This window comes from Lolium perenne, chromosome 6 (assembly GCF_019359855.2).
Source record: "Lolium perenne isolate Kyuss_39 chromosome 6, Kyuss_2.0, whole genome shotgun sequence".
Classification (NCBI taxonomy): Eukaryota; Viridiplantae; Streptophyta; class Magnoliopsida; order Poales; family Poaceae; genus Lolium; species Lolium perenne.
The window spans coordinates 256,262,998-256,289,287 of record NC_067249.2 but is presented as its reverse complement, the minus strand read 5'-3'; the positions used below and the strand labels follow the sequence as shown (position 1 = coordinate 256,289,287).

The 26,290-nt window shown below is 50.0% G+C and overlaps 3 protein-coding genes across 3 annotated transcripts; 1 reads left to right on the top strand and 2 right to left on the bottom strand.

Moving 5' to 3' along the window:
* Window positions 1–934: 934 nt before the first annotated feature.
* LOC127305268 (remorin) lies at window positions 935–2,482 on the bottom strand. Its single transcript, XM_051335677.1, has 6 exons — window positions 2,184–2,482; window positions 2,030–2,080; window positions 1,879–1,947; window positions 1,709–1,796; window positions 1,534–1,615; window positions 935–1,327 (listed from the first exon to the last, which is right to left on the bottom strand). Exons 1-6 carry the CDS (start codon window positions 2,278–2,280, stop codon window positions 1,127–1,129), a joined length of 588 nt encoding a protein of 195 aa, XP_051191637.1. The 5' UTR covers window positions 2,281–2,482; the 3' UTR covers window positions 935–1,126.
* A 369-nt stretch (window positions 2,483–2,851) lies between these two features.
* On the top strand, window positions 2,852–4,888 carry LOC127305267 (uncharacterized). The gene is made up of 3 exons (XM_051335676.2): window positions 2,852–3,022; window positions 3,150–3,211; window positions 4,452–4,888. The coding sequence occupies exons 1-3, from the start codon at window positions 2,965–2,967 to the stop codon at window positions 4,572–4,574; spliced, it is 243 nt and encodes an 80-aa protein (XP_051191636.1). The 5' UTR covers window positions 2,852–2,964; the 3' UTR covers window positions 4,575–4,888.
* Window positions 4,889–7,628: 2,740 nt separating this feature from the next.
* On the bottom strand, window positions 7,629–14,484 carry LOC127305266 (cadmium/zinc-transporting ATPase HMA3-like). The gene is given in 7 exon segments (XM_051335675.2): window positions 7,629–7,849; window positions 7,851–8,803; window positions 8,904–9,112; window positions 12,601–13,066; window positions 13,183–13,438; window positions 13,546–13,901; window positions 14,004–14,484. Coding segments are annotated over 7 exon segments (2,670 nt in total). The 5' UTR covers window positions 14,392–14,484; the 3' UTR covers window positions 7,629–7,807.
* Between the last annotated feature and the right edge of the window lie 11,806 nt (window positions 14,485–26,290).

Genomic DNA, 26,290 nt, shown 5'->3' with positions numbered 1-26,290 from the left:
CTCGCTGGAGTGTGCCCGCGTCTGCGCGCCTGCAGGCCGAAGGAGGGAGGCCAGCACTAGCCAAGTCCCAGGCCGTGAGACCAGCCGCGCAGCGCATTAACTCCATCCACGCGCGTGTTGTCCAAGTGAAGGAGGGCCGGTGGCCGGAGATCCGCGCCCGCATTCTCCGAGCGCGGCGAGTGGTCGATGGGGGAATGTTAGGGTTTCGTTCTGAAAAAATAATTAATGTGTATGAGGCACCACAGGATCTATTGGGCCAACCATATATTTGGCATGTTAAGGATTTTGCCTTCCGAATGTGAGAAGTAGAAATTCTACTTACTCTTTTACCTACTTGTAGAAAATGGTTTATCTTACACAAGAAAGGCCTCAAAGGCCCCGACCGCTTTTATATTAGGATAAGGATAGTACACCTTACATAAAGACCTAAAGAAAACAGGAAATTACAAATTAGTTCTTGACTTTTGCAAACAGGACCCTGAAAACCTAATGGAGAAAGCAATCGGGTCCATAGCTTCTTCCTCATGAGCACCTCGCCGCCACCGGGAATATGAAGCTTCCAAAGAGAACCTTGGACGTCGTGGGAACTATGTCACTTGAGGCGATGAAGCTTCCAAAAAGAACCTTGGACGTTGCGATCTGGTTCATCTAGGGGTACCATACGAATCTTGTGTTTCAATTACATTTCATGTTGTTATTTTTTCGCAAGTGTGATTGTGTGAACTCTCGCAAACAAGTCGTTCATGTGCAATAACTGACGTGTAACGCTGAACTTGACTGCTTAGTTCTCTGCATTTTCTTTTTCCAGAAAGAGGACCTTCTCTGCATAAGAGGCAGGCTAATCCATGAGACAAATTTCGTGGTATTTCCCAAATCCGAGTACCTACACTTTCACAAATACGTCACATGCCCCACACACCGAGAGAGACAGGCATTACACTACACAGGAGCAGCATAACTTCAAAGTGATCCCAACTAAGTATACAAGCACAATACAACCATGATCTCTTATCATCATGTTCCAACCAACAAACAAGCCAAGAGCACATCTTCTAGCTAGCTATACATAGCAGACAACTTCACCGTGGTATATATATTCATTCACGTATCTAATATGTGTATGCGCTTAGCCGAAACACTGGAGGAATTTCTTCTTGGGCGTGGTCCCTGTTGACCGGTGCTTCGCCGCCGTCTCCTGGTACTTGAGCACCTCCTCCTGCCGCTTCGCCTCCACGGACGCCCTCTTCTCCTCCGCCTCCTTGTGGATCGTCGCCATCCGGTTCCTCATCTTCTCCGCGTACTCTGCCTTCTTCTTCTCCAGCTTCTCCTGCATATTGATTGATCAGCGGGTTCAGAATAGGCGCCATACTGCACCATGATCCTTTTACAAAGCTACAGCTAGAATGAAATGAGCCGCACACAGGACTTAACATGACCCTTGTCCCACTGCTAACTAACGTGCGACAACACCGACTGAATTTTGCAACTAAAGGGTCACTGGGTTTGGATTAAGGTAGAGTTCAGAGCCGAGACCTCCCGTGTTCGCAGCTTGGCTTCGATCGACGCCTTCTTGGTGTTCTCCCACGACAGGATGGAGGACATCTTGTGCTCAGCCCTGAAGCGTAACGATCTCCACTTAATTACATTGCGGCCAAACACACATGGGGACAGGATATTCTTGTGCAAAATTCAGTTTGAGTTCGGTCACCTGTTGTCGACTTTGCTCCTCTCGTGCTCCTCCCACGCCTTGACCATCGACAGCTTCCTCTCCATCTCCACCTTGGCGAGCACGGCATCTGCGAGTCCCATCAATTTCTTCGATGTCAGGGGAAGATTACAACGAGCTGCCTGACAGTGAAACTTCCAAGGACACTATACCTCGGTCAGCTGAACCCGCTGCTGCTTTTGCGTTGTCTGCTGATGCTGGCACCGGTGCTGGAGGAACACCTGCAGCAAAACGGGTTTAGTTAGAACCGAAGTACTTCTTCCATCACGGTGACTGAACTGTAAGCAAAGATCGACGACACACCGCCGTCCCCTGCTGGTGCATGCGCTTTCTGTGCTGGTGCCGGCGGCCCATCTGTAACAACCGATCGAGTTAGCAACTGAATGCTGAGCTACCAAAAATCTCAGCACTCTGGGTAGGCAAAAACGAAGCAAAGGAGAGACGGATTCTTTCTCACTATGGACAACTCCACCAACGCCGGCAGGCTTGCCGGCCTCAACGGTGGTCGGCGGCGGCGCCACCGCGTGCGCTCCCTTTGGCTCCTGCATCTCCATCTTCTCCCTAGCGAGTAGTACCACACTCTCCTGCCGCTCTTCGAACTTGGAAGGTTGTCGAAGCTCGCTGAGCCTGAGCTGTATTAGTAGCAGCACCGCCGGCGTACGCTTTCCCCCTAACAAGGCGCCTTTCTCCTGTGCGACCTGCCTCGCTGGCGCCGGCGGGCAGCGGCTAATGAGCTGAGCTGTGCTGCTAATCGCGCGTCTAATCGCGAAAGTTTACTTGCTAAATCCTCGCATCCTCGGTGGTAGGGAGGTGCGGCGAGGAGTGACACGCCGGCGGCCGGTCAGGCAGCACGTGTCCGCCGTGCTCGATGGTGTGTCTCTCCCGGGCCACGTGTCCCTGTCGGCCGCCATTTTTTTTGTCCCACGTCGCCGTCAAGTCTCTCGGTGGCGGACATCATCGGTCCGGTAATCACGAGTCTCTCGGTGGCCGCATTCTATCGAGACATTGCGGCCCAGTGCCATGTGGGTTAGACTTGGGCTGGGCTCGTTGTTCGCTCGTAGATGGGCCCTAAGCGAAGCCCGTCTTAGATCGTCGGTCAAAAGTCTATCGGCTACTAGGCCCGGAGAGAGGGGAGTTGGAGGAGAGAAGAGAGGAAGAGAAATCTTGGCTAGGGTTCGTCTGTCTGCGCGGCCGCCGGCTAGAGAGAAAACACTCGCTCGATCGAGGAAGGAAGGGCGATGTCGAAGAAGAACAACCTCGCCACGAGGAGGAGGGCGCACGAGTTCGACCTCCAGAGTAATATTACTGCCACTACTCTCTCTCTCCATGGATTTGTCGCTGCTGAGAGGGACGAACTCTCTGGACTAAGACGGGCGCCTGATTTTTCTTTTTTGTTTTGTTCACGTGTGATGTGAATAACCAGGGGAGAAGGCTGCCAAGGAGGAGCGGGCCAAGAAGCTGCAGGCCAAGAAATCCAAGATGAAGGTATCCGCCCGCCATCCACCCCTTTATTATGCTCTGCTCTACACTAGTTGTCCTATCGATTTCTCATAACGGTCCCGCGATCGATGCGGCTGGATGCCTCTGTCTGTAAAATTTGCATATCGTGTAATGGTGTTATTTGTACATGGAGCTCTCCACTTGTAATGGTTTAGGAGTCCACCGTCTGAATATCATCAGGTTGTTTGGGTGTTTGGAAAAGAATAGCACAGCTAGCTGTTAGCTCTTATGCTGCAACGGCTTGCTGGAGTTAATAGAAAAGAAACATGGTAATTTGGCAGGGCATTTTGTTCCAAGCCTGAGTCTATCTATTAGACCATGGTTTGGGGCCTCAGGGCAGACCCAGCTGACAATATCTGTGTAGTTCTTGTCCTATCCAACTTGAAGCACAAGAAGAGATGCGTGAAACTGTTGGAATTATTTTCAGTTCGTAGTGCCCTCAATTTTCCTTTCATTCATGTGGAAACATATATTCAATCCTAGATTTTTTTTCCCGATGAATAAGCTTCCTGGATTTCGTATATCACCCGACCTAGTAGTCCAAGTTGTCATCTCTTAAATTATGTTAGGCTATGATACATCCATTGCAGTTTGTTTTCCCCACTGGCTTTTCGAATTTCACCCTCTGTCGCTTGGTGCTGTAAGAGCATCTCCACTCGTCTCCCCACAGAGCCCCCCACGGCCACTTTTTTTCATCCGGACGGCGAAATTCGGCCCAGTCACGCCCCCGGTTCCTCGTTTTGGTCCGGATTTGGGCCTATTTTCATCCGGACTCCCCATGCCATCCCCGGCCCCCCGGGGAGCGCTCGGGGACTCCGGATGAAGCTAAACCAACCGCCCACGCCCACGTGTCTCCTCTTTCGTCCGGATTCCCCGAGCCATCCTCTTTTTCCCCGAGAAACGCCGCTTGGGGAGCACACGACTGGGAAACTACTCCTCCCCACGCCAAATCTTCCTCCAATCCGGACGAAAATTTCGCCGGATTTGGGCGTGGGGAGCGCCAACGAGTGGGGATGCTCTAATAAAAAAGGGCGTACCCAGTGCTGAAAGCTCCCACACATTATGGCGTCTGGGGGAGGGTATTTCTAGGCAGCCTTTCCCCTGCATTTTATTATGAATGAGGCTGATTCAAACCGCTTGGTGCTGTAATGTGGCATGAATTTTGATCTGAACGACCAGAATTGCTATTGTGCTAACGCTATTTTTTTTCTCTCTGTCTGTTCAGATTGATGGCAGTGATAAGAAAAAGAAGGGCAGCAGTTTTAAGGTCGGCAAGAAAAAGGTGAAGACAAAGCTTTCAGCCTTAACAAAAGCCAAGGCCGCACAAGCCATGGAGGTTGACAAGTGATTCCATCGTCTGAAGTGTTCGACGGATGCTGCTTGTTTTGATGCAATCGTGGAAGAAAGGAAGTAGTTCCATGCTCAGATCAGTGGCATTTGCTCTGGCCGAGTCCCATGTAACCAAGCAACTCCCTTTCTTTTGTGATGTATGGCTTGTACGCCTGCAATGTTAGAGTTTGGACTTAGCATCTCCAAAGACATCCTTCAAATATATTATTTTCTGTAGCCGGAATTTGCAGCTGATGTGTCTGATAAATTAAATGTTTTTGCCTCTGCATACTGTATCAGATGCATCAGCAGGAAGAATCTGTTCTTACCTAATTGTCTGACCACCAGTAACTCTGTGCTGAGAATGAGCACAAGCCTTCTTTTTTCACTAGTTTCCATGATGCTTCTGAATGTTATCAGGCTAGACAAAGTTTGGCAAGCACATTGTTTGCATATTCTGCTGGCTTAGTTCTGCTGTACATGCACAGTATATGAGCACATTGTTGCTGCTACATTTATTAAAATTTTGTTTCCTGGTATTTGTGACAGGACGTCAAAACTGTACTGGCGCATCACATGTATACATCTTTAGGCTGTATACTCCTCCGTTGGAGCTCATTGGTGGCCTCTTGAGAATTCAGGTATAACAATTTTGAAGAGCTGGGCAGATTCCAGAATGTGTTGAAAGTATGTATAGGTTATTTAACATTCTAGATTTTCCCAGCTCTAGCTTGTATTATAGAATTTCTGAAGTTCAACTCAGCCTAACTGCGTAAGATAAGAGCATCTCCAGCCGCGTCCACCAAAGCGTCCCCCAAAGGTATTTGTAGCGCGCCGGACCAAAAAACCATTCCAGCCGCGTCCCCCAAAGCCCATTTTTGTCCGGCGCGGCCCGATACGGTGTCCGGCGCCCCGAGCCCGTCCCCGTCCCACAGGGGACGCTTCGGGGACGCCGGACACACCGAAAAGCGAGGCGGGGAGTGGCGGGGCCGACCCGTCAGCGGCACAGTTAATTTTAACCTAACCGTCGCCTACCTCGCGACGGAAGTGCGCGGTGACACACGGCGGCATCTTTGCCTTAATGGCGACGGAGGAGCAGGCGAGACGTCTCGTCGGTGCTGCGCAGCCTCCACGCGTCGCCGGCGTTCGCACGCCACCGCCCGTTCCCGCGCGATCTTCTCGCCTCTTCTCGCCTGTTCCCGCGCTTTCTTCCCGGCGCCGGCGTCTATAAAAGGTCTCCCGGCTCAATGGTAGCCACCACACCCCGCCGGCAACAAACACGGCCCTCGTCGCTCCACCGCCATCTCCTCCACCACCAGTGGCAATGGCGAACTGCCCCCGCGCTGGCCACTTCCCTCCACCGCCGTCTCCTCCACTTGCAGTCCCGGAAACGCAGGTCGACACCGACCCCGCGGCCCGGGAAGAGCGGTGGCGTGCACACCGTCAGCAGCGGCGGGAGGCAATGGAGCGACGAGCCCGCCCGGCGGCGGGAGGCGGCGTGGCGGCGGATCTCGCGAGGTTCTGCGCCCATGGCCCCGCTGCTGGCGAGGCCGCGGCGGCAGCGGCGTGGCACGAGCGGCAATGCGACACCGTTGCGGCGTTCGACGCCTCGACGGGACAAGAGGCGCGACGGTGCTGGTACCGGGAGGAGATGGAGCAGCGGTGGGGCGACGAGCGCCGCGCCCGGCGCGATGAGCGAGGCGGCTGTCACCGAGAACGGCGGGAGTCGATCGAGCGCCAGCGGCAGCTGGCGGCGGAGGAGCGTCAGCAGCGGGAGGCGGCGCTGGCGGCGATCTGGGGGAGGCGGGCGGACCAGTTGGCAGCGGAGGCCGACGTGTTGGCGGCGACGTTGATGGAGGCGCCAACAGATGTGGAGGACGATGCGCCAATGGAGGAGGAGGAGGCCGAGGCGGAGGAGACCGAGGTGGAGGACGACGACGACGAGTTCGAGTGGTCCGACGACGACGGGCCGCACCCGGGCGAGACGGCCGATCAGCAACGCGCGCTCGTCGAGTCCTTCGAGTTGGAGAAGAAGCTCCAGAACGACGCCCGTGCCCGCGAAGAGGCGCAGATTCGTCGCGCCAGCGAGCTCTCCCTCCAGGCGGCGCAGCAAGGGAGGGCGGAGGAGGACGCGCGGCGGGAGCGGAGCCGTCGGGTCACCGCCGAACGCAAGGAGAGAAGGCGCGCGCGGGAGGAGCTGCGGCATAGGGGAGGCGACGACGGGGCGGGGCCGTCGAACGCACCGCCGGGCGGTCAGTAGGCTAGGTTTAGATGAAAGCTAGCCGTTTTCATTCAAACTTTGTAATATATAATCAAAATTGAATGAAAACCTTTATTTTCTCGATCCGGCGCGATTTGGGGACGCTTTGGGGGACGCGGCTGGAGATGCTCTAAGTTTGAACCAGCCAGCGCAGAGCAAATGACAAACCAAAGGCTATACTGCCACTGGAATAGCATCGAGAAGTTATGCCCAAGCGAAAAGTGGCGCATAGAGTGTGTACTGAACAAAAGGATAGGCAACACTATAGCCAGCCAAGACTGATAACCGCATATAATGCAAGCACCTTGGTAACGACCCGAGGTTTTCTGGTAGTGAGAAGAGAAAAGTCCATAACTACACCTTCATAATATAAAGTATAACTAAAGATAGAAAACACCATACTTTCTTCAGAAAAAGAAGGGACAGAATATGCAATATGCATGTACTGAAAAATCATCTTGCATGGTCTGTTGGCGGAAAGAGCATTAGCAGTAGAAATATCCCCACGAACCCTCACAGACCCTCTCATTTTTATCTATATAATGAAAACTCCTCACCATGTTAGTGTATTGGGATGGAACTAAGATCTAAAGGTATGGAGCCAATTTCTCTTACATGCATCTGCATGATGCACCTGGAGAAAATTCTGGACTAACACCTTTGGCCTGAATGGAGAGAAAATTCTGGACTAACACCTTTGGCCTGAATGGAGAAAATTCTGGACTAACACCTTTGGCCTGAATGCACCTGGTAAATGGAAGGAATCAATGGAGCAGCATGTACCTCCATGTACATGGAGTAGGAAACTAGCCGTGACATGTGAATTGTGAAGGCGATCAAATTCGACTCGATCCATAGGTAGAGTGATTTTAGCACACGTACGGAAGTATACACGATGCATCAATTGAATTTTGAGAGTTCTTGTACCACCACCTTAGAACTTTACACGATGCATCAGTTGAATTTCTGGAGCTCTTTGCCAATTGCGACACTCATGCAATCTGATCAGCGATCGCCATTTTCTTGCACTCTTCCCATGCTATCTGCTTCACCAGAGCAGCATCCTTGCGACGCGCAGCTGGAAGAAGTAGGCATGACGGAAGGGCCGTCAGATCCGGCCGTGACTTGCCCATTCGTCGGCGCACACATCAGCTCTTCTTGGCGGTTCTCATCGGCTGGTATGTCGATGGCAACCGTGTGCTCATCGGACTCGCTTTGCTTCTGACAGCAGTGGCAGTCTTTATCGCCGCTTGCGGTGGCAGGGGCAGCAGTGTTGGATGATGCAAGGGCGGCGAGCTGAGATCTTCTCATGTCGAGCGACCTCGCCGTAGCGCGGCACGCCTCCTCCTTCCCGCGGCCCGTGGTGCGCCCCTCTCCGAGCAGCAGCATGCTGTTGAGCACCACGAGCAGGCACGTGCCGACGTCGGCGAGCACCGCCGCCCACAGCAGCGGGCGCCAGGCCAGCGCGAGCACGAGGACGGCGGCCTTGGCGGCCAGCGACGCCACCACGTTGACGAGGATGGTCCGGCGCGCGCGCCTCCCGAGCCTGACGGCCTCGGGGACCCTGAGGATGTCGCTGGACATGAGCGTGGCGTGGCTGGTCTCCATCGCGGCCGCGGAGCCGGAGATGCCCATGGACACGCCCACGTCCGCCATCGCCAGCGCCGGCGCGTCGTTGATGCCGTCGCCGACCATCATCGTCGGGCCGGCCCTAGCCTTTAGGGCGGCCACGAGCCGGACCTTGTCCTCCGGGAAGAGCGCGGAGTGGAGCTCCTCTAGGACGCCGCCGAGCTGCTGCTGCGCGTGCATGGCCGCCTCCGCGCTGTCTCCCGTGAGCATCACTGAAGTGATGCCCATGGATCTCAGCTCCCGAATAGCTTCGGACGCGCCGGTCCGGCAGTCGTCCGAAAGCGAGAACACCCCGACGAGGTCCCCGTCGCAGATCACGTAGCCGATGGACACGCCTTTCACCAGATCGTCAATTTCTCCTGAAACTGGAGATTAACACGTCACATACAAAATTGAGTTGAACTTGTTGTGAACCTCCATTTTTGTTGTTCAGTGCATGCTAATTTGCTATAGACTCACCTGTGTCTGTGTGGCATGATCCCCTTGCCAATGCCCTGTTGTTCCCAATGTAGATGTGTTTTCCGTCCATCTCTCCGTAGATTCCCTCCCCGGGAAGGATTCGAAACTCGGCGACGTTTTCCGGCTTGGGCTGGATAGATTTGGACTGGGCGTACTCCACAAGTGCAGCTGCCATTGGGTGGCTCGACTTGCTCTCAATGCTTGAAATCCTGCATGATCAGTGAATGAAGCTTTCTCAGACAGAAGAAATCCATTTTTATGTCGGGTGGTTTTTACACTTGGTCAAATAGACAAATTAACCCAACTCTTGAGGTTCCCAAAGAAAAAAAAAACCAACTCTTGAGAAGTTAGACAGAGTTCTTATGTTTTCTGATTGGGAAATTGCATGTGCTAGCTAGTTCAACCAAAAGACTGATCTTATGGAGGAGGGCTAGGTAATTATATTCAACACCTCCCTTCACGTCTAGGTTGGTGGGCCTTTTTTTAGACCTCGCATGGGCCTTAGACGTGTATCTTTAGATTTTTTTTTTAGGGAGGCCGCAAATATTTATTTTAAATACTGCGTTGGCTAGAATTTAAACCCAAGAGGTCTGATACCATGTGGAATTGCGTGCGCTAGCCAGTTCAACCAAACGACTGATCTTATGGAGGAGGGCTAGGTAATTATATTCAACAAGTTATGAAAATTGTACATAATCCCTTATACTTGATACTGGTGACATTATGGCTCAAAATAAAACAAGGGAATTCAATTTGATATGTCTTGGCTAAAAAATCCTGATTTCCTTATTAATGTGGGAAATTTTTGGCAGAAAGAGGTGTGTAGTGGGGATCCTATTGATGTTTTGTACATCAAAATAAAAAGGATAAAAAATATTTCAAAGGTTGGGGTTCTAATATTTTTGGAGATAAGAGGATGAGAAAAAATGAGTTAAAATCTGAGTTGGACACTTTAGCTCTGTTGGAGGAAACGGAGCCTTTGTCCCCTGATGATTGTGTGAGGACTAATATCCAAGTGGAGTTATTCAATATTTATGCTGAGGAACAGAAATTTTAGTACCAAAGATCTCATGAGAGATGACTTATTTTCGGCCATCTGAATCAAAAATACCATGCAACCCTTACAGCTAATGGAAATATTGTTGAGGGTACCAAGAATCTCCTGGAACATGCTACAACTTAGTCAATATTTACGAAAATGACAAAATGAATGATATGGATAATCCTGATATTATTAAACGTTTCGAGGTGGAAGAGGTAAAAAATGCTTTATTTGCCATGAAAAAAAAGTAGGGCGCCAGACCTGACAACATTCCGGTTGAATTTTTCAACACTCCTGGGCAAATTCCGGGATGTTATGCATATATTTGAGTGCTTCTTTGCTGGCTTCATAGATATTCACCGACTGAATTATGGAGTGTCGTTTGCTTAAAATGGCTAATGCTGACAAGATCCAACAATTTAGACCCATTTGTATGTTGCGTTGTCTGTATAAGCTGATAACTAAAACCCTCGCTCATAGGTTGGATCCATATGCTGACAAACTTTTCAGCATACAACAAAATGTGTTTATTAAGAAACGTAGTATAATTGATGGCTTCATGATTTTGCATGAAGTGATGCATCATACTCGTGCAAAAATAGAGATTGGCATTATTTTGAAATTGGATTTCGAGAAAGCCTATGGTAAAGTGAATTGGGATTTCCTTTTGGAGTGTCATAAATTGAAAGGCTTTGTGAACTGTGGTGCAAATGGGTGAATTTTTTTATTCAATGGTACTGTGAGTGCTAAGATTAACAAATAAGTGGGGCACTATTTCCAAAGTGTGAAAGGTGTTGACCCTTTGTCCCCTACTTTTTTTTTTAGTATGGCGGGTGAATGTGTGACGAAAATGGTCTTACAAGCTCAAACCGGTGGTCTTATATCACTGGTTTAGTTTCGGATCTAGTTGAAAATTGGTATTGCGATTTTGCAATATGCAGATGATACAGTCTTATGTTTGAAACATGACCCTATTCAAGCTATAAATATAAAACTCCTTTAAATGTTTGAGATGATGTCCGGTTTGAAAATTAATTATATTAAGACTGAAGTGTTTTCTATTGGTGGGGATTATTCTATGTTAGATTTTTACTCTAAGTTCTTCAATTGTCAAATTGGCAATCTTCCTCTTAAACACCTTGGGGTACCAGTAACCTTCTCGAATCTCAAAAATATTAATTGGGATTTTGTTGATGCGAAATTCATAAAAAAACTCGAATCTTGGATTTATGAATGAGCTTCTTCAGAAGCTAGACTAACATTATTAGATGTGTGTCTCTCCTGTATCCCGTCCTATTATATGTCTATGTTTCTTTTAAATTTGACCTTTATTGAAAAGTTGTACAAACGTAGATGAAGCCTCTTTTGGACTGGTATAAAGAAAAGAAGAAGTGTCATTTAGTAAAATAGAAAAGGATCTGTAGATCCACGGAAAAAGGTGGTTTTGGTGTGAAGGAATTGCATAAACAAAATGTTAGTCTCCTTTCCAAATGGTGGTGGAAGCTAGATACTCAAAATGGCCTTTGTCACAGTTTTGTCAGACCTAAGCATCTGAGGAGTAGTAGTCTGGCTTCGGTAAAGGTGAAGGCAAACGATTCACCTTGAAGACAAATATTTCGAGGGGAGGCAAATTATTCTAAAAAGTGGTAACCTAGTTCGGTTCTGGTTAGATCCATGGTTGGATGAGAACCCTTTATGCATTAGTTGCCCTTTGTTGTTTAATATTTCTCAAGAGGTTACCTTTGATAAAGTGTCGGAGTTGGATTGCAATATTCCTATTAGGCGGAGGTTGTTCCCCTTGTTGCTATTTCCATGGGAGGAATTAAAAAGTCGGGCGATGGGTTTTGTAAGAAATTTGGAACCAGATAAAGTGGTTTGGTCTTTGACGTCGAATCAGATGTTCTCAGCTCCATGTATTGTTTCTTGGAAAAAAAAATCTAGCTGATTCATATAGTAAGTGGATTTGGAAGGCTAAACTCTCTCTTAAAATAAAGATTTTCCTCTGGCAACTTTTTCAAGAGGCAATTTTGATTAGTGAAAACCTAAAGAAAAGAAATTGGCCTGGATGTCCGCTATGCTCCTTCTGTTGAAACTGCCAACCACATTTTCTTTACTTGCAGTTTTGGTGGATGTGTTTGGGTCTTTTGGGGTTATTTTTTTTGGTTCTAGTGTGTGCTATGCATGGCTTTATTCTATTTTTCCTGATGGTGAGTGGTGGTTTCATGTAATTCGGATGTTGTTCGCATACTCTGTTTTGGGGTTCATGGTCTGTAGTGCAGGCAGGTTTTGCCCCGTAGCGGGTGTTTCGACCCGAAAGGCTCGCAGCGGGTTTCCTGACCTGTGCGAGGGCGCCCCTTCTTCCTGTCTCCTTTTAGTTGCTTGTCGCAAACTTGTACTCCCTCCGTTCATAAAAGACTGTCTGAACTACACTAAAATTTAGATTTTTTTTTTCGATAGACACTAAAATTTAGATGTATCTAGACCTATTTTGGTATCTAATACATTCAAATTTATCTGAAGTTGGGACATCTTTTTATAGACGGATGAAGTAGCAAACAATGTATTTCCGTTATGCTCAGTATTGGAAAGTGGAGTAGCCCAATTTGAAAAAAAAAACCGGACAGATCGATGTGAGTGAATAAAAGCGTAACGTACCAGTACAGAAGATGGGTGATCTGAACCTTGTCCCCAACCACACGGAAGGCGTCGATGGTGAACTCCCCTCTGGTGATGGTGCCGGTCTTGTCGAAGGCGACAGCGGTGATCTCGCCCAGCGACTCGAGGATGTCCCCTCCCTTGACGAGGATCCCCATCCTCGCCGCCGTCAGGAGAGCGCAGAATGTGGCTACGGGCGTGGACAGCACCAGCGCGCACGGGCACGCGCTCACCAGCAGCACCAGCGACAGCCTGAACCATCGCTCCGGATCACCTGCTCCCAGCAGCGGCGGCAGCAGGGCCACCCCTGCTCCGGCAACAACCACGGCTGGCGTGTAGTACTTGGCGCAGGAGTCGATGAGCCGCTGCGTCTTGGACCTGCTGTTCTGGGCCTCTTCCACCAGCTTCTCCATCTTGGCCACCGTGGAGTTCTCGGCGAGAGCGGTCGTCCTCACGGCAATGTAACCTGGAACGGAAGCACATCACACTGACAGGCTTAGAGAAACAAACATTCCTGCCTTGGCTTTCAGAAATTTGTGTGCAAAATCCAACTGAGGAGGAGGAGGCAGTTCTTTGTTGTACCGTCCAGGTTGAGCGTGCCGGCCCAGACCTCCGACTGCGGCTGCTTGGGCACCGGATAAGACTCCCCGGTGAGGCTCCTCTCGTCAACCTCGCTCTGCCCATCGACCACCACACCGTCCACCGGCACCACCTCGCCGGCCCTCACCGCGATGACGGCGCCTACGCCGATGTCGCGCACGTTCACTACCTCGCCCGTCTCGGCGAGGACTGCCTTGGGCGGGATCATGCTCATCAGCGACGACATCCCGGCGCTGGCCTGGCATCACATTCACATCACAGTGTGTTAAGGAAACTAACTGAATTCTCGTCGCACATCTTCAGCGCAATCGGCTTAATTACAGAGTTTGTATCAGTGTATGGTACCTTGGTGCAAGCCAGGGTCTCGAGCCATTCTGCAGTTGTGAAGAGGAAGACGATCGCGCCTGCCTCCGTGTAGTCCTTGAGCGCCACGGCTCCGGCGACGGCGATGAGCATGAGGAGGTTGATATCCAGCGTCAGCCTGCTGGCGGCGGCGAAGCCCCGGAGGATCATCGGGGGAGCGCCGGCGCAGGCCGCCCCGAGGGCCAGCCACCGCAGGGGAGGCAGGAGGCAGCTGAAGGAGGACGCGAGGAGGAGGACGCCGCATGCGACGATGTACGGGCTGGGCCACCGGCTGATGATCCCGCTGCTGCCGTAGGCGCGCACCGACGCCTCCAGGCCTGCCCCGTTCAGAACCTTGACTGAAAATCCATGCCGGACCGGACAAACCAACACGCTGAGAATCGTAAGCTTTCTCGTCATGGAGATTAATTTTGGTTGAGAGGAAGAGTGGGAGGGGTTACCGATGCGGGACTGCGAGGTGGCTTCAGGGTCGTGCTCGACGATGACGGTCCGGGAGGGCACGACGACCGACACCGCCCGCACGCCGTCGAGCGGCGCCAGCAGCCTCTCCACCAGCGCCACCTCCGCCGAGCAGCACACGCCCAGCACGTCCAGGTATGTCTTTTCATACTTCTTCCCCGTCCTCGCCGCGGCTTCCTCGGGCAGAAGGCTCTCCTCGAGCGCCGCTCCCCGCCAGTTCTCGCCACCGTCCGTCATCGGTCCGATCGCGGATCGCCGCCTACCCGCGAGCCTACCAGGCCGATGGAGCTGTCCAAGAATCGCAAGCAGAGGAACAGCAAGAAACAAAACCAACAGCCCAAACGAGAAATGATAAGTCAACGGGAACATAAATGATCTGGAGGAGGAGTTGAGGTTTGAGCAGAGCTACACGATGCACGCAACCCGGTCAACGAGAGCGAAGAGTTCAGGGGCGCATAACAAAGACAGCACGAAACGAATTTGTAATTTGGAAATATATTAATTTGCCAAAAACAAACATTTGTTTGAACGAATATTTTTCCCTTCTTGTTTTACTTCGAGCAGTGCCGAGTCAAACTGTCAAACCCAATTTATGGGTCTATCCATTTCCATCCTTAAACATTCTCTTGCTAGCTTTGCAACTTCTTCAATGGTAAGGGGAATCCTAGCAGGGGGAATTCTAGCAGATCCTCCTATGTGTTGTTCGATCTTTCACAACGAGAATCCAGGTAGATAGATACCTCAATTACGCGCGGAACGCAACCTGAAGTACAGGATACATCCAGCAAGCAACGTGATGAAGATCACTACTCCTCAATACCAAAGCACGGCAATCCTTGATGAACACAAGAACCTCCATAGCAACTATAATAGATAAACAGCGGCACCGTTCACGGAGGGATGCTTCACCAAGCACATACGCGATAGCGTCTAGACTTAACTCAAACTAGTTCTGACCCTAAACTCTAGTCGTGCCCACCCTTATATGAGGGGGTGGCCGGCTAGCCCCTAGTGGGCCTCTCTACCTTGGTTTGGACAGGCCCAAACAAACCTGACTCAACTCAATAAAATTCCTAATTGGCCCACATATGACCATAGACATAAAATACGATAAATAAGATAACTAGCTAGGTGGAGTCCTGCAATGGGCTTCACCTTGGCATTCATGCGCGTATCATCCTCCCCCTTCAAGAAGTGTTGTCCCCAACGCGTGAGGGTCTTCTGGAAAAGGTGACGTGATATGAACATCACACATCCGTGCCGTCCTCAAGTCTTGCTTGCCATCCACACCACATCCTCTCTCGCGGCTTGCTTGACTTGATACAGCACTTGGAGCCTCCTTTCTTCTTCACATGAGTTTGGACTTTGGCACCAATACCTTCTTCTTGCGAGGTTTTGATGGACCCCTGTGTCGTTGAACATGACCATGCACAAGATGTGTAATGCCTGGGCCACATAGATGTCTCACACGTCCATCCTTGGCTCGATGCATCCGCGGTGTCGCGGAAAACTAGACTGCAGTACTTCGAACACGGTAGTGCCGCTGCCCACTGTCTCCACTGACGCGCTCGCCTCCCACTCCTCCCACGCGCATCTGCGCCATATGCACTGAAACACTATCAGCACACACATCACCAGTATGTATACTGGCATCAACACAAACTGGAACTGTAGCACATGCTGCAACATCATCATCAACAATAGGATTAGCTTCATCCGGCTTGTCACCAACAAGAATTGGCTTGTCATCTACAAGCATGGTTGAAACATCACCAATATCGACGCTAGGAACATCATGCACCTCATGCTGCACTTTAGACTTGTGCAACTTCTCCTTGCGTACCACCAACTCCACATCGGACTTGATATGATCATCACCCATAGGCTTCAAAGTCCGTTGTTTGCCACCATGCATAAAAGAATATGTATTTGCTCTCCCAGCATGTGTCACATTACGATCATACTGCTATGGACGCCCAAGTAGCAATCCACACACCTCCAATAACAACACATCGCACTCTATCTCATCAACATAATCATCAACTGTAAATGGCACACACACCTTATGAGCAATCTTCAGCATACCACAACTATTCAACCACTCAAGACGTTTAGGTTCAGGAAGACGTCATGTAGACAACCCCAATGCTGCCACCATCGCCTTGCTTATGCCATTAGTACAGCTAGCACCATCAATCATCAACTTGCAAGCCTTGCCCTTTATAGTGCACTGAGTTTGAAACAAACTCCACCGCTGACCCTTGTCAACTGTCTTGCAAGCATCATCTTGTACCTTCTTGAGTTGCATATTTTGCCCGCTCAATGGTACATCCTCCTCAATAGTCACAGTAGTACCCTTGGTATCCGAGTCAGGTTTCCTCTCCTCAATGACTGCCTGTACTGGAACAACCTCCTCAATAGGAACTATGCACCTGCCAACTTCCTCTATTGCATGCACAACTCCGGGCGGCTGCTCACTTTCCTCCATATACGGTAACATGAAACCATCACGAAGAAAAGTCTTGAAATCCTCCCAAGTATAAGCAAATTCTCTACTATCAACCACATCACACCAACAATTGTCTAACTCCTCGTCCACACGCTGGTGAGCGAGAACATATGCATCATACCCACTGAACTTCCCATTGTATCGGCGACATCGATTGAATCCCAATATCATGTTCCTTTCCCAATGTTCGTACTCCTCAATTGTTGCATAATGGTGTAAATAACACTGAAGCTGAGATGCCTGACGTTGTACTCCCTTCCGGATGTCAAGATAATCATTGAAAACAACACTGGATATCTTCCGAAGAGAACACCGTGGGCCCAAAACATCGCCCAGAAACGAATAACTAGCATCAACAATCAAAACAGCAGGAGCAGTCAACACCGCCGGATGCAACACAGCAGCAGCAACAACGGCTTGGCCGGTCAGGGGGCCGGTTTGGCCGGCCTGGGCACCGGCCTGGCCGGTCTGTGGCCCGGTCAAACCGTCCTTTACACCGGTCGGGCCGGCCTGGAGCCCGGTTGAGCCCCTCCGTAAACCGGCACATCCGGTCATGGGCCCGATTGATCGGCCTAGGCGCCTGGCGGACTTTGCCTACGCACAGTACATCGGCCCGGATGGCACCGACCTGAGCTCCGGTTTTGGCTGGTCTAGCCGGCCTGGAGCCCGGTCTGACCGGGTCTGGCACCGGCCCGGCCGGTCCTGGAGCTGGTCGATCGTCCCTGGCGCCGGATTCCGTCGCGATTTTGACACCTGAAACAACCATGGATGATAGAAAAACTGCACCACAACAACACCAATCTTCCTCCACCCAACCTCCTTCAACCTAGAGCCAAACTCCTCCGATGCAAGCCGATCCGATGAGATCGATCAACAAAACCTCGCCGTGAGCAACCCAGAACTCTGATACCACATGATAAGAGAAATCCCGACAGATCGTCCTAGGTGTTGCCTGATCTTTCCCAACGAGAACCCGGGTAGATAGATACCTCCAATTACGCGCGGAACGCAACCTGAAGTAGGGGATAAATCCAGCAAGCAACGTGATGAAGATCACCACGCCTCAATACCAAAGCACGACAATCCTTGATGAACACAAGAACCTCCGCAGCAACTATAATAGATAAACGGCGGCGCCGTCCAGGGAGGGATGCTTCACCAAGCACACACGCGATATCGTCTAGACTTAACTCAAACTAGTTCTGACACTAAACTCTAGCCGTACCCACCCTTATATGAGGGGGTGGCCGGCCAGCCCCTAGTGGACCTCTCTACCTTGATTTGGATAGGCCCAAACCAAACTGACTCAACTCAATAAAATCCCTAATTGGCCCACATATGACCATAGACATAAAATACGATAAATAAGATAACTAGCTAGGTGGAGTCCTGAAATTGGGCTTCACCTTGGCCTTCATGCCCGTATCATTAAAGAACCTTCATGTTATTCTGCCTTGAGATATCAATATCAAACAACTCTCTCACCCTTCTTATCCCTGTTGCGAGGCTTGGGTGAAACATTCAACAATGCTGATCTCCCCTTTCTTACTGATGTTTTTTTTGTAATCAATTCGAGCAGAACGATTCCGAAACTGTAAACATCACTCTTCATGTAACCTATGCTCCCTATTACATGCTCAGTGAAAAGGGTTGTGTCTGTGTTGACAAGTATTGATATTCCAAAGTCGAAAATCTTCGCATTCAAGTTGTCATCTAAAAGTATATTGGCAGGCTTGATATCAAAATTGAATGACCCCTGAGTATACGTTTGTGAATGCACGTAGCACAGTGCCTAGCTCTGAACACTCCACCGTGATCCGTAGTCGTGTATCCAACATGATGGGAATGCAATCATGGTGAAGAACCTCGCTAAGGTTCCCTTTAGATATATATTCAGTGATTATCATTAGGGCATTTTCCTCTGCGCAGTAGCCTATGAGTCTAACAACATTCTTGTGGTTGATTTCAAGAGTGGACTTTCAGTTCTTTGGCAAAATTTTCTTGTATATTACACATAAATCTCTTGACCGCATCAGTACTGCAATAGACTCATCTTTTGGTCTACTTCCCACCCTAGAAACAGCTACAAGAGCATATAAATCTTCTTTTTTTTTAACAAGGGTAGGGTGGTGCTGCTATGAGTAGAGTTCCTGCATGAACAAATAGGCAAGGTTCTTGACAGAGTTTTTGCCTGTTGTGCACAGTTGTGGGCTACTATATTAAAAGATCTGCTTATATGTGTGATTTGAGGACGAAGTGGCTGCATTTTTTCCTGAAATTGCACTGCATGTCTTCTTATCTCCCAAAGGACAATTGGGTCTGCAACTCCTTGTGCTTGCACAGCTTTTGCAAGACTAAGATTATCTGTGAAGAAAAAAAGATCCAGCAAAAGGAGAGAAGAGGTGATATTTGCTGCAACGAGCAGTCCTTCTGCTTCAGCCTGTATTGGTATTGAGACTGGAGATGTCTTGGTTGAAATGAACACATCTGTTGTGTGTTGCCCATTCTTCCAGGTAATGTAGATTCCAACTCCAGCTTTAGTCGGTTGTCCATTTGCTTGTTTCTTCCAAGCTGCATCAACAAAAATCTTCGGCCCAGAATATAAGAGTTCTTGTGGGGTAGAAGGGCTTTTAGTGGTCATAACAGGCGAATTATGAAGCTGCAAGCTTCCAAGTAAAGAATTAGTTCTTATGATAACTTGATTGGGATTTCCATCCAAATTGTTGAAGAGCTTTTCATTTCTCATCTTCCAAAGGCACCAAAGAAAAGTAAAGATGTTGTGAATGGAAATATGTGGGTGATCTAGAGCTAGAAGCTACAAAATAGTAGTATGGAAATTTGGAGAATTTTCAATGATGAAATCCATTCTAAGATACCAAGGTGAGTGAAACCAAGCAGCTCGAGCAAAAGTGCAGGTGAAAAACAAATGAGTGTCACTTTCCTGTTAGCCACATCTGCAACAAATATTAGAAATATGCTTTGAATACCTTAATGCTCTTTCTCCTGAGGGAATAGCACGTCTTATGATTCTCCAAGCAAAAGTCTTAATCCTAGGTAGCAGGTTTTTGTCTTTCCAGATTTTATTCAGTAATGACAGAGCTGCGTCATCTGGTTGCGTTGACGTTGGAGAACCTGCATCAAAAAGAGCTTGCAGACAAGTTTTGTAAGCAGATTTAGAGCTGCATTTTCCATTTGGAGTGGGTTTCCAACAAAGGATGTCAGGTTCATCACAAGGAATAACAATGACAGATTTTATTGCATTTGCAGTTGACAATTGAAAAAGGGAGTCAATAAGCCTTGTATTCCACTGTTTTGTTTGAGGGATCCATAAATCTTTTACTGTAGCCGGGTAATTATAGTTAGGGTCTTGAATAATGAGATCATCATAAATTGTTTCCCAAGAACTGAACCAGGGAGCATATAAATCAAATATAATGATTAGGCTCTCTCTAATTACCTGCAGGTTAGTCTCTCTCTCATTACCTGTAGGAACATATTTTCAAGGTAATGAGAGAGAGCCTAATCATTATATTTCAGTTCTTCTTTGGTATTAGCTGGAGCTTCATGACAGGAAAATAATAAAACAGTAACTTTAAATTAATAAAGCCCATACGGCTAGGTCTGTTACAAGATGTAGAGGAGCAGCTTACAAGCAACACATACAACAACAAACAAAGGAAAAACACAAGAAAAACTGGTGGAGTCCTCGATGCCCTTCAAACGAGAGCGAAGCACCAGGGGCGTCAAAGGGAGGTCTCGAAGAAGAAGCGTCGTCAACAGAGTGGCCGTCCTTGCCTGCACCAGGAGAAGCATGCCATCGCCTGAGCGTTCTCTTCCATAATCGGAGAGGGAACCCTGCCCCCTCGCCCCGGCTCGAAGGGTGCCACACCGCCGTCATTGGAAAAGCCCACCCTGAGCAGAGAACTGTCCAGGAACCAGACTGCCAAATGGACACGAAAGAGTCGAGCTACACATTGCACCGAGCTAGCCTTGAGACGCCTTGCCGCCCGCCATGGATCCACTCACGCCGAACCGAAGCCGGGGGTCTGATCGTTGATGAAGAGTTGCCGAGCACTAGGAGCTCACCAAGGTACACAAGGAACCAAAACGAACCCCGAGCCACACCGCCGCCGCCACCACCAGCCAACACAAAGCCACACCCACCGCCCCATCGATCCCAAGGCGGCGCCTTCAAGAAGGTCACGACGCTACTAGCGCTGCCGGCGCCCCAACAAAGTTGAGGTTTTCACCCGGGAGACGGAGGGGGACGGGGGAGGGGGAGGGGAGGAGAGTAAGGACGGTACCTCAAGAAGGATGCACGGCACACGCAGACGTCGTCACCGTCGGGCCAGCAAGGCTGGCCAGGGATTTCTCCCTCTCTCACAACCCGAGAACCAACATCTAACCCGGCCAGAGATCTGGCGAACGAGGGCCGCCATGGACAGTACCGGAGATGCATGGTGAGCTTGGAACTAAGTGGGGAGAACGGCCTTCAGATTTGGCGCCGGCGCTCGCGAAACCGCCGCCACGCCACGACCAGCGCCCGACAGCACCTCGCCGTCCGCATGGTCGAGGGTGCTGGACCGCATCCACACACATTGCTTGCCGCCAAGCCAGTGGTGCCTCACACTGAGGCCATCGCCTCATCGTCCATGCCCTCCACCCGGGAGAACCAGCCCGTTGAAGTTACGTCGTCGCTGCTGTCGCCCGCGAGGAAGAAGACCGCGCCACCGAGCTCCGCCGCCTCGACCCCGAGGAACCACCTTGCCGCGGTGCACCGCCCCCCCCCCCCCCCCCGAGCGAGGAGCTGCCAATTCCTCGCAGTGGATCTCCGCCGCCCAAGGGCAAGGGCCCCGCGCCACCTCCACACGAGCAAGATCCAGGGGACCGCCGCCGCCGGCACCGCCCGGCGGCTGACACCAACGACGGCGGCGGGGGGAGCGGGGAGGAGGGGGCTGGGGCTAGGGTTTGGAATCGCCCGCCCGTCACCCACGGGGAGCGACAGGTCGGGCCGAAGAGAGGAAAATAATAAACTGGTAGTAACCTACTGAAGCATATAACTGAGAAAATAGCATGTCAAAATGCAAACCTATAGAAAACTGTTTACGGAGAAATAGAATGTAAAGATGGCTACAGTTCAGCCCAACGCACCTCTTAAGAATCAATGGGGCAGTACAACTAATGAATCATCTCACATCTTTAGCACGAACTGCCATGGAGTGGATCTGGAAGAGGAGGAACAGTGATCAACTGGGAAGACCTTATTTGTGAAGGTTGGGGGCAGTAATGCGTATGATTTTCATTGGCATAGCTCCATTTTTTTTGAAACACAAAGGGCCGGAGGGCCCTGGAATCTGTATTATATCGGCAGGGGGTTTACAACTTCAGAAAGAACAGATAAGAAAAAGGAAGTTACAATAGAGTCCCTTAGTTTTACAACAAACACCCCAGTTGAAAACTCGAAAACACGATCGAGTCCTTGGTCGATGCCGATGATGGTTGACTCTCCGGCGTGGCCGCCGCTGCTTCCGTCGGGGACGAAACCACTTGGGGAAGATGCAGTGATGGACACCACACTGAGGCCGATGAAGATCCTCACCCGAAGGAGGAAGAAAAAACTCGAGCCGCGTTGGCCGAGCGCAGCAGGGCCACCCTTGTGACCGGAGATAGCCACGACGAAAAGGCGCCGCCGCTTGGAAGCTGTTGCCTGGATCACAGATTCCAAAGATCCACCGAACCACCACCTGCAGACGCTGACGACGATGCGCTCATCCACAACCTCTCCCTCGCCACCAAGGCCGGCCGAGAGGAGGGGAGGAGAAGCGCCACAACGGAGAAGATGGTTGCGCTTATTGAAATAGGGGCTCACCACCAGAGGATGCTCCGGCTCCTTCTTCCATGGAAGCTTGCCGGGGCGCTCTGTCGGCAACTGATCTGCGCCGCGCAGATGCGTCAGAGCAGCGGAGGACCCCCACCAGCCAGCAGATCGAGCGAAGTTATCCCTGCCTCTCTCCCTCACCTCGCCTCCACGGCCTGCCAGAAGGAAGAGAGACAGAACGACAACAACGGAGATTGCTGGATGGCAACCCTTGACCTTATTGACGGAGATAGATGCGCCGACGGTGGCAACCAGCAGCTCCGCCCATCGGAGCTCGCCAGAGAAGAACCACCTACGGTTGCACACGATCTGGTCAACAGAGATCCGTGCACGCCTCCAGACACTGGCACAACGGCCAAACCTATAGCTACATACACTAAGGCTGGTGCCAACGCGGGCTGGAGGGCGGGCGATACCGCCCGCCGGGAGGCGATAGGGAGGCGAGAGGGGGGCGAGACGACAGCGCGGGGCGGTGGATCCACCGCCCGGCGGTAGCGCCCGCTACCGCCCGACTGCCGCCCGCGCTGGGGGCGAGAGGGGGGCGAGAGCGAGGCGGCGCGCTGGCGGGTCGGGGCGAGAGCGGGGGCGAGAGGGAGGGGGTAACGGCTAGCTGACGTGGCGCGATCTGATTCGTCCACGTCAGCTAGCCGTTGGGGTAGCCGTTGCTGGCTCAAAAAATTCGAAAAAAGCCCAAAATTTCATCCCCACCCCCTATAAATACCCCCATATGGTTTCACTCACTCCACACCCATTTCATCTCATTCATCTCCTTCACTCTCTCAAATCTTCTCCACCATGTCTGGTTGGACTCCAGATATGACCTCGTTCACGGATCTCTTGCAGCCCGACAGGTCACCAGCCACCCTAGATGATGTCTCTCCGACACATCGTCGCTCCAATGTCGGTTCTTCGCCGCTTCCCCGAGTTTTATACTCCTCCGGCACACCACCTCCGGGGCCATATGGGCCATACGCTCCACCTCCGGCGCCATATGGTTCATACCCTCCGCCTCCGTATCCATACCCCCCACCACCTCCACATGCTCCACCTACAGGTAGCGGGAGTGGGACTGTACCTCCTTACCCACCACCTTCGTACGGTTCATACGCTCCACCCCCGTATCCATACGCGCCATATGGTCCGTACCCCCCACCACCTCCTGAAGCCAGTGCTCCAAGCTTCGAGTCCGATGCCGCTGATGGCGTGTAACTCACACGTTCGTTGGGAACCCCAAGAGGAAGGTATGATGCGCACAGCAGCAAGTTTTCCCTCAGAAAGAAACCAAGGTTTATCGAACCAGGAGGAGCCAAGAAGCACGTTGAAGGTTGATGGCGGCGGGATGTAGTGCGGCGCAACACCAGGGATTCCGGCGCCAACGTGGAACCTGCACAACACAACCAAAGTACTTTGCCCCAACGAAACAGTGAGGTTGTCAATCTCACCGGCTTGCTGTAACAAAGGATTAACCGTATTGTGTGGAAGATGATTGTTTGCAGAAAACAGAGAACGATGTGCAAGAGATTGTATTTCAGTAAAGAGAATTGGACCGGGGTCCACAGTTCACTAGAGGTGTCTCTCCCATAAGACAAACAGCATGTTGGGTGAACAAATTACAGTTGGGCAATTGACAAATAAAGAGGGCATGACCATGCACATACATATCATGATGAGTATAGTGAGATTTAATTGGGCATTACGACAAAGTACATAGACCGCCATCCAACTGCATCTATGCCTAAAAAGTCCACCTTCAGGTTATCATCCGAACCCCCTCCAGTATTAAGTTGCAAAGCAACAGACAATTGCATTAAGTATAGTGCGTAATGTAATCAACAACTACATCCTTAGACATAGCATCAATGTTTTATCCCTAGTGGCAACAGCACAACACAACCTTAGAACTTTCTGTCACTGTCCCAGGTGTCAATGCAGGCATGAACCCACTATCGAGCATAAGTACTCCCTCTTGGAGTTACAAGCATCTACTTGGCCAGAGCATCTACTAGTAACGGAAAGCATGCAAGATCATAAACAACACGTAGATATAACTTTGATAATCAACATAACAAGTATTCTCTATTCATCGGATCCCAACAAACGCAACATATAGAATTACAGATAGATGATCTTGATCATGTTAGGCAGCTCACAAGATCCGACAATGATAGCACAATGGGGAGAAGACAACCATCTAGCTACTGCTATGGACCCATAGTCCAGGGGTAGACTACTCACACATCACACCGGAGGCGACCATGGCGGCGTAGAGTCCTCCGGGAGATGATTCCCCTCTCCGGCGAGGTGCCGGAGGCGATCTCTGGATCCCCCGAGATGGGATCGGCGTTGGCGGCGTCTCGGGAAGGTGTTCCGTATCGTGGCTCTCGGTACGGGGGGTTTCGTCACGGAGGCTTTAAGTAGGCGGAAGGGCAAGTCAAGAGGGGCCCCAGGGGCCCCAGATGACAGGGCGGCGCGGCCAAGGGGGGGGCCGCGCCGCCCTAGGGTTTGGGCTCCCTGTGGCCCCACTTCCTTTCGTCTTCGGACTTCTGGAAGCTTCGTGGAAAAATAGGCCCCTGGGCGTTGATTTCGTCCAATTCCGAGAATATTTCCTTACTAGGATTTCTGAAACCAAAAAGTGAAAAACAAAGAATCGGCACTTCGGCATCTTGTTAATAGGTTAGTTCCAGAAAATGCACGAATATGACATAAAGTGTGCATAAAACATGTAGATAACATCAATAATGTGGCATGGAACATAAGAAATTATCGATACGTCGGAGACGTATCAGCATCCCCAAGCTTAGTTCTGCTCGTCCCGAGCAGGTAAAACGATAACACAGATAATTTCTGGAGTGACATGCCATCATAACCTTGATCATACTATTTGTAAAGCATATGTAGTGAATGCAGCGATCAAAACAATGTATATGACATGAGTAAACAAGTGAATCATAAAGCAAAGACTTTTCATGAATAGCACTTCAAGACAAGCATCAATAAGTCTTGCATAAGAGTTAACTCATAAAGCAATAATTCAAAGTAAAGGTATTGAAGCAACACAAAAGAAGATTAAGTTTCAGCAGTTGCTTTCAACTTGTAACATGTATATCTCATGGATATTGTCAACATAGAGTAATATAATAAGTGCAATAAGCAAGTATGTAGGAATCAATGCACAGTTCACACAAGTGTTTGCTTCTTGAGGTGGAGAGAAATAGGTGAACTGACTCAACATTGAAAGTAAAAGAATGGTCCTCCATAGAGGAAAAACATCGATTGCTATATTTGTGCTAGAGCTTTGATTTTGAAAACATGAAACAATTTTGTCAACGGTAGTAATAAAGCATATGCATCATGTAAATTATATCTTATAAGTTGCAAGCCTCATGCATAGTGTACTAATAGTGCCCGCACCTTGTCCTAATTAGCTTGGACTACAAGATCATCACAATGCCTTTGTTTTAACCAAGTGTCACAAAGGGGTACCTCTATGCCGCTTTGTACAAAGGTCTAAGGAGAAAGCTCGCATTGGATTTCTCGCTATTGATTATTCTTCAACTTAGACATCCATACCGGGACAACATAGACAACAGATAATGGACTCCTCTTTTATGCATAAGCATATAACAACAATTAATAATTTTCTCATTTGAGATTGAGGATATATGTCCAAAACTGAAACTTCCACCATGGATCATGGCTTTAGTTAGCGGCCCAATGTTCTTCTCTAACAATATGCATGCTTAACCATAGGGTGGTAGATCTCTCTTACTTCAGACAAGACGGACATGCATAGCAACTCACATGAAATTCAACAATGAATAGTTGATGGCGTCCCCAGTGAACATGGTTTTCGCACAACAAGCAACTTAATAAGAGATAAA